The 17,050-nt window shown below is 35.9% G+C and overlaps 1 protein-coding gene across 1 annotated transcript in view; it reads right to left on the bottom strand.

Annotated features, from left to right (window-relative positions):
• Window positions 1–17,050, bottom strand: part of LOC121370241 (glutamine-dependent NAD(+) synthetase-like) — a 159,887-nt gene that overhangs the window by 55,913 nt on the left and 86,924 nt on the right. The window contains exon 10 of the mRNA XM_041495365.1: window positions 14,910–15,086. Coding sequence (XP_041351299.1) covers window positions 14,910–15,086 — 177 coding nt within the window. The remainder of the gene's footprint in view (window positions 1–14,909; window positions 15,087–17,050) is intronic.

Raw genomic sequence — 17,050 nt, 5'->3', positions numbered from 1 at the left:
TTGCCTTCCGCTTCTGTGGTGCAACAACAAGTCCTGGTGCCGACTCAACGGGAGCAGTCTGTAAAATCGACCGCTGCACCGGGGTCAGCACCCGTGGTGTGGAGGTCGGTGGAACTGCCCTCTTAGCCTGACACATTGCTATTTCCAGGTTGAGCTGCCAGTTTTGGATTCCCCCGAGCCGCCCCTTGTGCACGTCTCCTCCTCCCTCCTCTTCGCATCTTCTTCACCGAGTTGCCATACACTAAGGTCACGGTCGCCCGTGACCCCGTGTACGCGACTCGTAACTCCAACAAAGCTCCAAAACGTCTTGCCTCATCGCTAGTTGAATCGGACTGTGTTGCAACCAGGTATCATTAAATTTACATTTGCCTGGCATGTTGAAAGAATTTTCATGGTTAATTTAACAATCAAACAATGGCGTATTCCGATGATGCACAACAACCACATGTCCGCATGCGCAAATACTTGACCCAATCAGAGAGCAGTATTTGTGAATATTTAATTTCTGTGGACAGCCAAAGCACATATTTGGCAGGAATGACAAAGAAGTTTTGGATTGACGCGTAAATAAACCTACGGAAGTGATTCAATTTTTTTTTACTAAAGTTAGGAAAGGCATGTTTCCTATTTTTTCAGAAGGGGAAAATAAAATTCAAGAACTTTTCAAAGACTTTCACAAAAATACGATTTTTCAAGGTTTTCAAGGCCTTGAAAATACATTAACAAAATTCAAGTACTTTCAAGCACTTCAAGCACCTGTGCGAACCCTGGTTTTACATTTAAGTATTATAAGTAATTAGTAGTAATTAATTAAAATATACTTGTGGTGTCCCTCCGTTACCAACGAACATGATTTTTCTTTCTTTTTTTTATGTCAAGGCAAATTTTAAAGTTTTTAAATCCATATGATCAATTAATAGCTTGGAAGTATTAATAAGTTATAATTTTTAATTATATAATTTTGGTCACTGTGACCAATTAAAAACCTGTTCCTCCATTTCCGGTAATGGAGGAACATTTGTGCCATTGTACATTAAAGGTAGGGTCAACTCAAACAAGAGCCTTATGTGTTGGAAAGATGCATACCCGGACCACCAACACATACTGACACTTTAGTAAATGAAAAACGTGCAATTTTAGAGTTAATAAAAAACCATGATTATTCCTGCTAACTGGGGGCAGCCATTTTGTTTCGTTTTTGTGACGTCTGGTGGGATAGCTTGGGGCGAAGTGACGTCAGCTCCTGACCATCTCCTGTATGTACAGTGTAAACAAAAGCAGTAATTTTCGACAAGGCGCTTCTCTTTGATCAACCTGACTTGTAAAACAGCATAAATGACGTAATAATATAATAAACTATTTAACTAAATATATTTCAAGTTGCATTAACGGAACAAAATGGGGTTATAGTATTTTTCTCTGTTTAATAATCCAAAGGAAAAAGGTACACTATTACGCCTATTGATATGCTACGTTGGAGCCAAAACGACAACCCATGATACCCAAGTGATAATTTTCTTTTCTTTGGGACTATGCAATTGGTCAGTTCTGTGGTTTTAGATGGAAAAGTCTACTTAATCAATAGTTTTACAGAACTATTTACAGTAATAAGCCATGTCCATTACAATTTTAGGGGTGACAGGTAATATTCCACAATACCGGTATGTATTTTTGTGTCTAGACAGCGTCAATTAATTGGCTCGTCTGGTTACCAATCAAATACACACCTGCCAATCAGGAATCACAGGTAGAAGCAACTAACAGCATAGATCAATTAACTAAGAAAACACTCCGTGTATCATTTCAGTACAAAGGTTAATGCATGGGCAAAACATTGTTAATTGTTTCGACTTGTTGTGTAGCCACTTTGACAATGGTATTTTATTTTGTATTGAAAAATATATATAGTGCTAGATATACTTATTGCTGGCTTACTGGGATGTGTATTATTACAGAATATTGCAATGTATGACTATTTATCATCCCGCAAAAACCAGGTAGATTGTGTTTCTCTAGTTCTAAGGCTCATTCCTGACGTGACGCGTTAAGTATTACGTAACCACCAGCTCACAAGAGGGCGTACTTACTGAGATGGTACAAAATGGCTGCGCCCGTTATATATAATAGTCGTCACATTTAACCATTTTATTAATTAACTATACGATTATACGTGTTGATATTAAGCAATAATGTGCATTATATATCTTGAATATGCATACCAGGCAAAATGCCTTAATTGTCCTCTCCTTTAAAACAGTTTGTGTGTAAAACCAACTTGAAAAGCCTCATATGTATATAATTAAATTCTCTTTGCGTCTATAGCTACACTTTACGGCAATCTGATTGGTCCAAAGGTGTTTACTTTTTTTCGTTCATATCTCGATGATCTGAAAAGTTTTACCCCCCACCCCCCCCACACTAACTCGCACTACTTTTGTGCAACAAGCCGGATTATTCCGGCAACCGTATTTAGATATTTTGAAGAAAATACACGTGAAAGCTACAAAATCAATAATAATTTTTTTTAATGTATACAATAAATTGATGGAAAATGCTATAGCAGAGTAGACATGTAAATCTATACACATTGACTAAAGAAAAACAAAAAAATCTTCACAAATCATGACATGAGACTCGGTCAGTGGCCAAAAAAATCATGTAGGAAACTTCACGCCTGCAACTTACTTGTAAGCGATGTTCTACAGCTGTAAACGGTTCCATCGACAGCATAAATGTTAGACACGTTCCCTTCATTCACTTTCATAAAATATAAACTAAATACGAATAGGACAATTCCTTCCAATATAACGAAATGATCCGTAAAAATGCACAGCCACTATAGATGAAATGGCGTCACTTATCAAAATTGTAAATGACGTCATTTACAAAAAAATCACCTGATTCAAATAATAGTGAATGAACGTTTGCATTCTTACGCGACATAAGTATCAATGAAGTTTACACAAACAATACTACAGGCATATTTAAAGCTAAAGAAAATAGATTCAATTATGTATTGTTAAAGTACGCGGAGTCATACAGTGTGCACATCGTTTTTTCGGTTCATACTTGCATGAACCAAAAAATAATTGTGGTCAATTCTTAAATGTATTTTGATTAAATGAACTAAAATAATTTATGTAATGTTCATCAACTTCTGCAATTCACAAACACTGGAAGTCTTTAGATATCACCTTACAAAGGGATTACATAGCTCCATTAATTGGGGCAATAAAATGTCTATAGGAAAATGGGAGTTGTCACCTGATCACTTTGTACCAAAAGGATCTGTACTGGTGTCTTTACTTCTAGCCACATCCTCTCACATTCCCCTCCAGCTCTCAGCCGAAGATGACCTTTGCCACTAAGCAACTCGAAGTCGCGCCCTGCTCTGTTGATCTACCCCCACTGCTGGGGTCGATGATCCAGAGTTTGGGTGCGCTGACAGAATACAAACTGTCACAGAAGGGAGGGAGAGCCTACATAACATAGGCCAACCACAACAACCTACAACCAGGAGGAGACGACAGAGATGGAAGAGGACCGGAACGGCAGAAACGGCACAAAAGCCGGTGGCAGTTCTTTCGTCACTGCTGACACCGAAGACACCATCCCCACCGCAACGCAGACCAGCCAACCTGCATCAGATCGAAGTAGACCAGCCGGCCAGCCCTGACTCTCCAGAACACACGGTTCGACACCCCCACCCACCGGCCCTTATAAGGGCCAATCTTATGGCGCCATTGGAAGGGATCGAACCGGTGGTCGCACCCAGACCCAGCGCAGAGGGACGCCGACCAGCTAGCAAACTAGACATGGCCACAGCAGCGGTAAAGTGCTGGGTTAACCAGGTAGGGACCAAGCCCCTGGTTGTGTATGCCCCATCGATGGAGCAGCTACCAACAACACCAACCAGAGGTATCTTTGCGCACCGATATGATCAACAACGTGGCAGTTTCCACATCAACACTGTGGAATCCCATACCGGAACCCCGAGTACCATGCTGACGATGCAGCACGATGGTGTCTTCCAGCAGGCATATGTAGGGGAAGGCTCCACACACCATCAGACCCACGACATGCTGCGCAGGGTGTTAGCGCAGCACTACGGGACGTCGTCAGCCGGTACCAGAGGGAGCTGCATCACTTCGCCAGCTTCGATGCCTGAGCACCACCCTAGTCCTTTAGGCTATCTAGGTTTATATAGGTCGGTACATTTAGGTTTAAGTTAAAAAATCCGACACCCTTTAACTTTTGGCTGAACCGTCAAAATTAGCGTTCAGTCACCATAATTCTTTCAGACGTAGGCCTAACGCAAACAAATTACTTCAACTTTTCGGCTTAATTCTCCTTCTGAGAAAATTCAAAATTTACCACCTCCTCTTCCACCTTACCTCGGTCCACCAACAACTGGTCTTTTGCGCTCCTTCAGTGCTTAAGTCATAACCGAGAAGCCTGCCCCCCCCGCCCCCCCCTTCCTGTCTTGGACAGAAGCGCTTGCTTTGCAAGTACTTGCGCCCATGACAGCTTGCTCTGAATGTGCACGTTAAATCTTCTATCTACCTACTTCTGGCAGACTAAGAGTAATTAATTTACTTCACACAGTGCTAATTAAAAGCCCAAGGGAAATGGGGGCAGTTGTAATGACTGAAATTTTAAACAGCAACATGAAAAATATTTTTTAGCTTTTATGTTTACTTAATACACATTCATTTTTATAAGCCCAATCATTGTATGTTAATATCGTTTACATTAAACTGTTCTACAGTCAAAATACCTATTGTTTATTCAGAAAAATAAAGATGCTACAGAGAACACGAAAAGAAAAAACTAGGGTTATCATATTTTTCACAAAATGCACAATTAAAAATTAAGATACATACATGTTGTAATGGTTCATGCATGTACTGAACAAATCAGTCTGACTGATGTGTTATTAAAGTTGATCATCCAGCTTTAATATCCTCAACATGCACATACATGAAACTTTATCATTTAGATTATGGAAACATATATAATCAGTCGAATTAGAGAAATTTATAAACAGTCATTTGCATGATTCTTTCTAGTAGTTTCCAGAAATTAAGAGATTAAAAAAAAATATATATATACATGTATGTATTTTATTTGTTTATTTCTTCTTAATTAAAATTAAAGGCCAACATTGAATATTTCAAAGTCTGTTTTAATACAAAAAGCGTTTGTCCTAGAGTAAAATTGAAAAATTAACTGAAAGTTTGTTTTTTCCTGAAGTTTTGATTCACCACACCTGAAACTTGGTAGGCTATGATTCTCTAACTTAGTCTTTAAAAACTAATAGAAAGAACTAAATGTTTACATTAAACAATTGCTAATTACATAGCAGATCTATCCAGACTATATAAAATATTTTTTCTTTTTTGTTTTGCAGAATCCCATTTGAATGTTGGATGACATATATCAAGATGGCACTGAACAGGACATAATTGAAGAAAATTTATGGATGTGAGAGAATCCAATCTAACATTTTAAAATAAATCTACATTTATATTATTTATAAAATATTTCTTTGCATATACTGTTCAGATATATTAGTGGGTCACATCGAGAAGAATAAAACACCACTTTGTTAAGACTATTGTGCTTCAATTTTTATGTTTTGCTGACAGTTTACAGATACAATGTAGGGTGTGGAATTAATTCTGTCATTCTGTACCAGTGACATAAGAACAATAACTTTTTAAAACAATTATTTGCATTAAATGGGTCCAGGGAATTCCCATGGTATTCATGGATTTTGAACCTGTCGTTTCACTCTTCTTTTTTCTTTTCTTTTTCTGTTTTTTGACAAAGCATTTGTTACCGGTTAGTAGCTTGACCAAAATTGGTGTCCATTTCCGTGGGTGGAGATAGGGTCAGTGGCATTAATACAGCAATTAAATGAGAATATTGAAATTTGGTCTCCAGGGACAGATTGCTGCCTAATTTCATTTGTTTAATGATGTCACCAGAGCACTGATTAGTTCATCACTGGCTACTGGATGTAAAAAATTAAATTGATAATTAATTCTGACCCATAGTATTCAGAGGAAGCTCTCAAAAGCAGCAAGTCATCTTTTATATGATCTTACCTCAGACAGGACAGAACCATCCACAGCCTTTGATATTCACTTATATTTCACTTATACTTCACTTATACAGCATTTTTGTAAAATATCAGTGAATCACTTATACTTCACTTATACAGCAATTTTTGTAAATATCAGTGAATCACTTATACTTCACTTATACAGCAATGTTTGTAAATATCAGTAAATAACTTATACTTCACTTATATTTCACTTATACAGCATTTTTTGTAAAATATCAGTGAATCACTTACACAGCAATGTTTGTAAATATCAGTGAATCACTTATACTTCACTTATAATACAGCAGTTTCTGTTAAATATCAGTGAATCACTTATACTGCATTTATATTTCACTTACACTTCACTTACATATAAAAAAAAAAGTGCCTCATTTAGTCAGATACTTACCAAATTAGTTTTCCTGTATGATAGACTTGTTCCACGGACATGAGGTATAGTCTTAACTAAACACATGTGCACAAAGAAAATGTCCAGGTGCCGCCATTGTGGTTTTCTTCTTTGGTTTTCTCCTACTGGCTGGAGACCCACACAATAGTGTCTAAATTAAGTCCTTTTGAAGTTGCACCATACTGCCTAAGATGGCAAGCCTAGTAATCTCAGGATTTTGCACCTCTCATAATAATACCTTGTTCTATCTGAATTCCTGATGTCATTGTTGTTGTCTCTATTTTTCTTGTGTGTTTTTTTTTTCTTGATTTTTTTGTTTTTGTTTTGTTTTAGTTAATTAACTTTTTTATATGTAAATACAAATTACCATTACTAGATAAAATAACTCCATACTGTAACAAACACTGAAATGAGGATTACCTCCCCCTCCCTCTGTCCTGCAGCTACAATTTTACAGATATGTATTGTGACAGGTGGTGAGTGGGGAGGGTCTATTTAAGTGAGGAGGTAGCATGGGATAATTATAATCATATAGCATCATGTGTATTAATATTAATATTTTAAAAATTATTATTGGAAAATAATATCAAATTCTGTTACATGTATGTTTGGTTGTTTAGCCACTGTTCCCAATGAATTTGATAAATCCTGTGAGAAGTTATGAATTTTTAAAAAATAACCATGAAAATGTTTTGGACTTAGTTTTTTCCCCATTCTTTTGGAACACATCATTTCCTCTGCAAAAGGACTATCTCCAAACTAATATTTCACTTATAGAAACAGCAAAAAAAAAGTCTAACTCCAGTTCACTTATACCACTGATAAACCAATTATAGGTGAAATATATGTGGAGTATCAGTGAAGCATCAGTTAACCATTCTTTTCACTTATACTTATACATACTGATACTTCACTTGTACCAATATATAGGCAACTTATAGGCCACTTATAAGTGGCGTATAAGTAAAGTATATTCCACTTATAAGTTTGTATAAGTCATTTCTGTAAGGGCATAAGTATTGTATAATTCATATTGAAATAACATTGGTATTATAAAACGTGTACAAGTGCAGGTATGTTACACATGGAAAAGTAGTCCCATTGAATTACGTTAAACCAATTTGTTGACGAAAAGTAGTCCCATTGAATTACGTTAAACCAATTTGTTGACGAAAAGTAGTCCCACTGAATTACGTTAAACCAATTTGTTGACGAAAAGTAGTCCCATTGAATTATGTTAAACCAATGTGTTGACGAAAAGTAGTCCCACTGAATTACGTTAAACCAATGTGTTGACGAATCAAGTTTTCTCTTGTACATGAAACCTTGTCACTGGAAACGTGGATATGGGAATATAATTGAGTATGGACATTTGCACCAATGCAGATCTATAAGCTCTTACATGATATGAAACTTTGCTATGACTTAACATCTGCCTAAACTACCGACATTATAGTGTGGTCTGTTAATGTCAATTTAGGGATTTTTGGGAACAAAAGTGCAATTTTTTCACCTGAGAACCACACTGGTCTTTAGATTATAAAAATTCTGAAGAACATTTTTAACGAACAGGAGGCCTGTATGACTCCATTTTCCATAAATAGCTGTTATTATTGAAAGAGCCCAAGCCAAGAAGCATATTGAGGGCTTTTCGTTAAAAATATGTAGGTTTTTTTTTTTAAATGTAAAGATTATACTATGAACTGTATGCTCATAATAGTTTTCATTATATAATTTAACATATTAGCAAAAACAAATTAATGTAGATGGAAAATGTGTAGAGGGGACATGTTAAAGCATGAAGTGAATTATCATACACATTTTGCACACAAATGTACATTAGTTATAATTAATCTCTTTCTCAATAAACTGTAGTTACAATACCTCACTCTCAATCACCTGCAGTAAAAATACGTCTCTCTCAATAAACTGTAGTTACAATACCTCACTCTCAATCACCTGCAGTAAAAATACCTCTCAATAAACTGTAGTTACAATACCTCACTCTCAATCACCTGCAGTAAAAATACGTCTCAATAAACTGTAGTTGCAATACCTCACTCTCAATCACCTGCAGTAAAAATACCTCTCAATAAACTGTAGTTACAATACCTGACTCTCAATCACCTGCAGTAAAAATACGTCTCTCTCAATAAACTGTAGTTACAATGCCTCACTCTCAATCACCTGCAGTAAAAATACGTCTCTCTCTATAAACTGTAGTTACAATGCCTCACTCTCAATCACCTGCAGTAAAAATACCTCTCAATAAACTGTAGTTACAATACCTCTCTCTCAATCACCTGCAGTAAAAATACGTCTCTCTCAATAAACTGTAGTTACAATGCCTCACTCTCATTCACCTGCAGTAAAAATACCTCTCAATAAACTGTAGTAAAAATCTCTCTCTCTCAATAAACGTTAGTAAAAATACCTCTCAATAAACTGTAGTTACAATACCTCTCTCTCAATCACCTGCAGTAAAAATACCTCTCAATAAACTGTAGTAAAAATATCTCTCTCTCAATAAACGTTAGTAAAAATACCTCTCAATAAACTGTAGTTACAATACCTCACTCTCAATCACCTGCAGTAAAAATACCTCAATAAACTGTAGTTACAATACCTCACTCTCAATCACCTGCAGTGAAAATATGTCTCTCTCAATAAACTGTAGTTACAATACGTCACTCTCAATCACCTGTAGTAAAAATACCTCTCTCTCAATAAACTGTAGTTGCAATACCTCACTCTCAATCACCTGCAGTAAAAATACGTCTCTCTCAATAAACTGTAGTTACAATACCTCACACTCAATCACCTGCAGTAAAAATACGTCTCAATAAACTGTAGTAAAAATCTCTCTCTCTCAATAAACGTTAGTAAAAATACCTCTCAATAAACTGTAGTTACAATACCTCACTCTCAATCACCTGCAGTAAAAATACCTCTCAATAAACTGTAGTTACAATACGTCACTCTCAATCACCTGTAGTAAAAATACCTCTCTCTCAATAAACTGTAGTTGCAATACCTCACTCTCAATCACCTGCAGTAAAAATACGTCTCTCTCAATAAACTGTAGTTACAATACCTCACACTCAATCACCTGCAGTAAAAATACGTCTCAATAAACTGTAGTAAAAATCTCTCTCTCTCAATAAACGTTAGTAAAAATACCTCTCAATAAACTGTAGTTACAATACCTCACTCTCAATCACCTGCAGTAAAAATACCTCTCAATAAACTGTAGTTACAATACCTCACTCTCAATCACCTGCAGTAAAAATACCTCTCAATAAACTGTAGTTACAATACCTCACTCTCAATCACCCGTAGTAAAAATACGTCTCTCTCAATAAACTGTAGTTACAATACCTCACTCTCAATCACCTGTAGTAAAAATACGTCTCTCTCAATAAACTGTAGTTACAATACCTCACTCTCAATCACCTGCAGTAAAAATACGTCTCTCTCAATAAACTGTAGTTACAATACCTCACTCTCAATCACCTGCAGTAAAAATACCTCTCAATAAACTGTAGTTGCAATACCTCACTCTCAATCACCTGCAGTAAAAATACCTCTCTCTCAATAAACTGTAGTTACAATACGTCACTCTCAATCACCTGCAGTAAAAATACGTCTCTCTCAATAAACTGTAGTTACAATACCTCACTCTCAATCACCTGCAGTAAAAATACCTCTCAATAAACTGTAGTTACAATACCTCACTCTCACTCACCTGCAGTAAAAATACCTCTCAATAAACTGTAGTTGCAATACCTCACTCTCAATCACCTGCAGTAAAAATACCTCTCTCTCAATAAACTGTAGTTACAATACGTCACTCTCAATCACCTGCAGTAAAAATACGTCTCTCTCAATAAACTGTAGTTACAATACCTCACTCTCAATCACCTGCAGTAAAAATACGTCTCAATAAACTGTAGTAAAAATCTCTCTCTCTCAATAAACGTTAGTAAAAATACCTCTCAATAAACTGTAGTTACAATACCTCTCTCTCAATCACCTGCAGTAAAAATACCTCTCTCTCAATAAACTGTAGTTACAATACCTCACTCTCAATCACCTGCAGTAAAAATACCTCTGAATAAACTGTAGTAAAAATCTCTCTCTCTCAATAAACGTTAGTAAAAATACCTCTCTCTCAATAAACTGTAGTTAAAATACCTCACTCTCAATCACCTGCAGTAAAAATACCTCTCAATAAACTAGTAAAAATCTCTCTCTCTCAATAAACGTTAGTAAAAATACCTCTCAATAAACTGTAGTTACAATACCTCACTCTCAATCACCTGCAGTAAAAATACCTCTCAATAAACTGTAGTAAAAATCTCTCTCTCTCAATAAACGTTAGTAAAAATACCTCTCTCTCAATAAACTGTAGTTACAATACCTCACTCTCAATCACCTGCAGTAAAAATACCTCTCAATAAACTGTAGTAAAAATCTCTCTCTCTCAATAAACGTTAGTAAAAATACCTCTCTCTCAATAAACTGTAGTTACAATACCTCACTCTCAATCACCTGTAGTAAAAATATGTCTCAATAAACTGTAGTAAAAATCTCTCTCTCTCAATAAACGTTAGTAAAAATACCTCTCACAATAAATTCTAGAACAAATATCCTTTTTCAATAAACTGTAGTCAAAATAGTTCTCTCTCAATGAACTGTAGTCAAAATACTTCTCTCTCAATGAACTGTAGTAAAAAATATATCTCTCAATAAACTGTAGTAAAAATACCTCTCTCTCAATAAACTGTAGTAAAAATATCTCTCTCAGAAAACTAGTAAAAATACTTCTCTTAATAAACTCTAGTAAAAATACCTCTCTCAATAAAGTGTAGTTTAATACTTTTCTCAATAAACTAATACCTCTCTCTCAATAAACTGTAGTTTAATATTTCTCTCTTAATAAACTCCAGTAAAAATACCTCTCTCAATAAACTGTAGTTTAATACTTCTCTCAATAAACTCTAGTAAACATACCTCTCTCTCAATAAACTGTAGTTTAATACTTCTCTCTTAATAAACTCTAGTAAAAATACCTCTCAATTGAGTGCAGTTTAATACTTCTCTCAATAAACTCTAGTAAAAATACCTCTCTCTCAATAAACTGTAGTTTAATACTTCTCTCTTAATAAACTCTAGTAAAAATACCTCTCAATAGAGTGCAGTTTAATACTTCTCTCAATAAACTCTAGTAAAAATACCTCTCTCAATAAACTGTAGTTTAATACTTCTCTCAATAAGCTCTAGTAAAAATACCTCTCTCAATAAACTGTAGTAAAAAAATATCTCTCTCAATAAACTGTAGTAAAAATACCTCTCTCTCAATAAACTGTAGTAAAAATATCTCTCTCAGAAAACTAGTAAAAATACTTCTCTTAATAAACTCTAGTAAAAATACCTCTCTCAATAAAGTGTAGTTTAATACTTTTCTCAATAAACTAATACCTCTCTCTCAATAAACTAGTTTAATACTTCTCTCTTAATAAACTCTAGTAAAAATACCTCTCTCAATAAACTATAGTTTAATACTTCTCTCAATAAACTCTAGTAAAAAAACCTCTTTCAATACTCTAGTAAAAAAAATATATCTCTCAATAAACTGTAGTAAAAATACCTCTCTCAGTAAACTGTAGTAAAAATACTTCTCTCTTAATAAACTCTAGTAAAAATACCTCTCTCAATAAACTGTAGTTTAATACTTCTCTCAATAAACTCTAGTAAAAATACCTCTCTCTCAATAAACTGTAATTTAATACTTCTCTCTTAATAAACTCTAGTAAAAATACCTCTCTCAATAAACTGTAGTTTAATACTTTTCTCAATAAACTAATACCTCTCTCTCAATAAAATGTAGTTTAATACTTCTCTCTTAATAAACTGTAGTAAAAATACCTCTCTCAATAAACTGTAGTTTAATACTTCTCTCAATAAACTCCAGTAAAAATACCTCTCTCTCAATAAACTGTAGTTTAATACTTCTCTCTTAATAAACTAGTAAAAATACCTCTCTCAATAAAGTGTAGTTTAATACTTTTCTCAATAAACTAATACCTCTCTCTCAATAAACTGTAGTTTAATACTTCTCTCTTAATAAACTCTAGTAAAAATACCTCTCTCAATAAACTGTAGTTTAATACTTCTCTCAATAAACTCTAGTAAAAAAACCTCTCTCAATAAACTCTAGTAAAAAAATATCTCTCAATAAACTCTAGTAAAAAAATATCTCTCTCGATAAACTGTAGTAAAAATACCTCTCTCTCAATAAACTGTAGTAAAAATATCTCTCAGTAAACTGTAATAAAAATACTTCTCTCTTAATAAACTCTAGTAAAAATACCTCTCTCAATAAACTGTAGTTTAGTACTTCTCTCAATAAACTCTAGTAAAAATACTTCTCTCTCAATAAACTGTAGTAAAAAAATATCTCTCTCAATAAACTGTAGTGAAAATATCTGTCTCAATGAACTGTAGTAAAAATACCTCTCTCAATAAATTCTAGTACAAATATCTCTCTCTCAATAAACTGTAGTCAAAATACTTCTATCAATAAATTCTAGTACAAATATCTCTCTCTCAATAAACTGTAGTCAAAATACTTCTCTCTCAATGAACTGTAGTAAAAATATGTCTCAATAAACTAGTAAAAATACCTCTCTCCCAACAAACTCTAGTAAAAATAATGCTGTCTCAATCAACTGCAGTCATAATAATTCTCTCTCAATAAACTCTAGTAAAAATACCTTTCTCTCAACAAAGTGTAGTAAACAATATATATTTCTCAATAAACTTTAGTAAAAATACCTCTCTCTCAATAAACTCTAGTATAAATATCTCTCTCTCAATAAACTGTAGTAAAAATATTTCTCAATAAACTCTATAAGTACAAATGTCTCTCAATAAATTATAGTCAAAATATTTCTCTCTCAATAAACACTAGTAAAAATACTTTTCTCTCAATAAACTGTAGTAAAAAAATAAATATATCTCTCAATAAACTCTAGTAAAAATATCTCTCTCAATAAACTGTTGTAAAAATATCTCTCTCTTGATAAACTCTAGTAAGAATATCTCTGTCTCAATTACGGTAATAAAAATACCTCTCTCCAATAAACTCTCATTCGATGAAGCTAGACGTGCTGCCATGTGCTCTCGACCTACCCCCCACCTAGTGGGACCGATAGCCAGCTATGGGAAACTACTAGAGTATCGTGTCACGTACGCCACCCCCAACCCGACCTAGGTTGACAGGACCAGCAAAGTCGGACCTGCCGACCACTCTGAGGGACGACCTGAACACCATGGTGTGTGAGACGCCATGTGACAGCCTACCATCACCATTTCCTCTACCGCCTGCTCGAAACTGGCCACTTTCACCAGTCCTGCCACTTCACAAAGCGGTGGTCCAGACAGGAGCCGTTGGAAACAGGAAGGCCGTTGCTTAGCCGAGCGACCAGCCTGACAAGGCCCGGCCTCCTCCAACATCAATACCAACACCGTGCCCCTCTGACTCGGAAGCCATCTGGGAGCTAAAGATCGAGAAGATCCAGTCCAGCTTCCTGAAGTTTGTGCAGGGGAACATGACGGACAAGACGACGCTGGTGGGTGGAGTGGTTGAAGAGGAATTTAGTCCCCTCCCTGATGGAAGTGCCTTCGAGCTTCATACTATCAAGTCACCAACCGGCAAGTCAGGACTAGTCCTAAGCCAACACCAAGGATATGTCTTACCGCCAAGTGGTCGTGATCAGCAAAATGGATAGCCAGACCATTCATCGGATCATCAAGGCTCTCTTCGGCAGCGACTACGGAAGCGTCATAACCTTTCTTCAAGACCAGAAATAGAAGTGCTTCATCCCCCGATTTGCCTCGACTCCGCTCATCAGCTTGCCATAGTCAACCTTTCAAAGACTCCAGGTAAGGGCTTTGTCGGACTTTAAACCTTTTTGGCCTGTCTTCAAAATTTTATGTTTATTTTTTTGTAAACAGTCCAACACACTTTATTTTGGCAGCCCGTCTAAACTGCTCAAATCATCTTTTCGGCCGAGGTTTTTAAATTTTATGTTTGGACTTTTAATTTTTTCCAGACATGAGTAGAGTGAGTGAATCAGCTGCTTTTGGTCTTAGGTATCTGACCTAACTTCTAAATTTTTATTGCAAATTCCACCCACCTCAAACTTACCGTACCCCCTCCTGGCCCGGACTTAGTCACTGGCGATGTCAGTGTTTAAGCCGTGTTCGAAACCTTTGTGGTATATGAACACATAAAAACAATTCTCTCTCCAATAAACTAGTAAAAATACCTCTCTCAAATACATTCTAGTAAAAATATCTGTCTCCAATAGACTGTAGTAAAAGTACCTGTCTATCAATACAGGTGAACTGCCAGGGCCAGTGTGTGTTGTACAAGAATTGTCTGTGATCAAAGCGATTGTCGTCCGGACTGTAGGACTCTGCATGGTAGGCTGGTGTCAGGACAGTCATCTTGTGTCGGTTAATTGCATAACTTCGGAAAAAATGCTTTACCTTATCTCCAACCTGCAATGGAATTTAGTTTGTTAGAGCCTAAACGAAACACTACCATAGACATAAATATATCAGAAAATAAAATCTGTTTTGCCTGTCTAGTGTTAGGATTAATCACTATACTACCAAGGCAGGGTTAGGGTTAATCACTACACTACCAAGACGGGGTTAGGGTTAATCACTACACTACCAAGGCAGGGTTAGGGTTAATCAATTCACTACCAAGACAGGGTTAGGGTTAATCAATTCACTACCAAGACAGGGTTAGGGTTAAACACTACACTACCAAGACAGGGTTAGGGTTAATCACTACACTACCAAGACAGGGTTAGGGATTAGGGTTAGGGTTAGGGTTAGGGTTAGACCTAACCCTAACCCTGTTAGGGTTAAACACTATACTACCAAGGCAGGGTTAGGGTTAATCACTACACTACCAAGACAGGGTTAGGGTTAATCACTACACTACCAAGACAGGGTTAGGGATTAGGGTTAGGGTTAGACCTAACCCTAACCCTGTTAGGGTTAAACACTATACTACCAAGGCAGGGTTAGGGTTAATCACTACACTACCAAGACAGGGTTAGGGATTAGGGTTAGGGTTAAACACTATACTACCAAGGCAGGGTTAGGGTTAATCACTACACTACCAAGACAGAGTTAGTGTTAGGGTTAATCACTACACTACCAAGGCAGGGTTAGGGTTAATCACTTCACTACCAAGGCAGAAGTAATAAAATGTTCACTTTCACATGTAATCTCATTTACACTCCAAATGTGAACAGGTTTACCTGGCTTGGTGCAGTAATCATTCCACATGTGAACAGGTTTACATGGGTTGGTGCAGTAATCATGCCACATGTGAACAGGTTTACCTGGCTTGGTGCAGTAATCATGTCACATGTGAACAGGTTTACATGGGTTGGTGCAGTAATCATGCCACATGTGAACAGGTTTACATGGCTTGGTGCAGTAATCATGCCACATGTGAACAGGTTTACATGGGTTGGTGCAGTAATCATGCCACATGTGAACAGGTTTACATGGCTTGGTGCAGTAATCATGCCACATGTGAACAGGTTTACATGGCTTGGTGCAGTAATCATCTCACATGTGAACAGGTTTACATGGGTTGGTGCAGTAATCATCTCACATGTGAACAGGTTTACATGGGTTGGTGCAGTAATCATCTCACATGTGAACAGGTTTACATGGGTTGGTGCAGTAATCATGCCACATGTGAACAGGTTTACATGGGTTGGTGCAGTAATCATGCCACATGTGAACAGGTTTACATGGGTTGGTGTAGTAATCATGCCACATGTGAACAGGTTTACATGGCTTGGTGCAGTAATCATGTCACATGTGAACAGGTTTACATGGCTTGGTGCAGTAATCATGTCACATGTGAACAGGTTTACCTGGCTTGGTGCAGTAATCATGCCACATGTCAACAGGTTTACATGGCTTGGTGTTCAGTACTCACTAAACAAGTGAATATTTGCTCAACCATATTTTGTTTACTATATTTGTTTTTATATTAAAACAGTGCTATTTGGAAACAAGGATATCCATCTGAATTGAACTTAAAAGATAGTACAATCTGTACACAATTTCATCACCGTATCAGAATGATTTACTTTATAAATTATGCATGTTCTACTATGCTGTTATAATATTAGTATGGTGCACCATTTGCATGTTCCGCTTCAAAATTTTAATTATGTATAATTTATATATATATATATATATATATATATATATATATATAAAAACAATTAAAAAAAACAAGTGTACAGTAGATCTGTATTTTAAAAAACAATTTAAAGAAATAATGATCCTTTTACATGTTTCAATGTTATCTTCAGAAAGGAACTGCTAAATAACTGCTAAATATGACGTCATACATATTATGACATTACTGTGGTAGAAGGGGATTGATTTAATTACGTCATTGTTGCTTATATCTAACGAAGAGC

Source organism: Gigantopelta aegis, chromosome 4 (genome assembly GCF_016097555.1).
Source record: "Gigantopelta aegis isolate Gae_Host chromosome 4, Gae_host_genome, whole genome shotgun sequence".
NCBI classification, from domain to species: Eukaryota; Metazoa; Mollusca; class Gastropoda; order Neomphalida; family Peltospiridae; genus Gigantopelta; species Gigantopelta aegis.
Note: the sequence above shows the minus strand (reverse complement) of the source record. Positions and strands in the feature narration are given on the sequence as shown.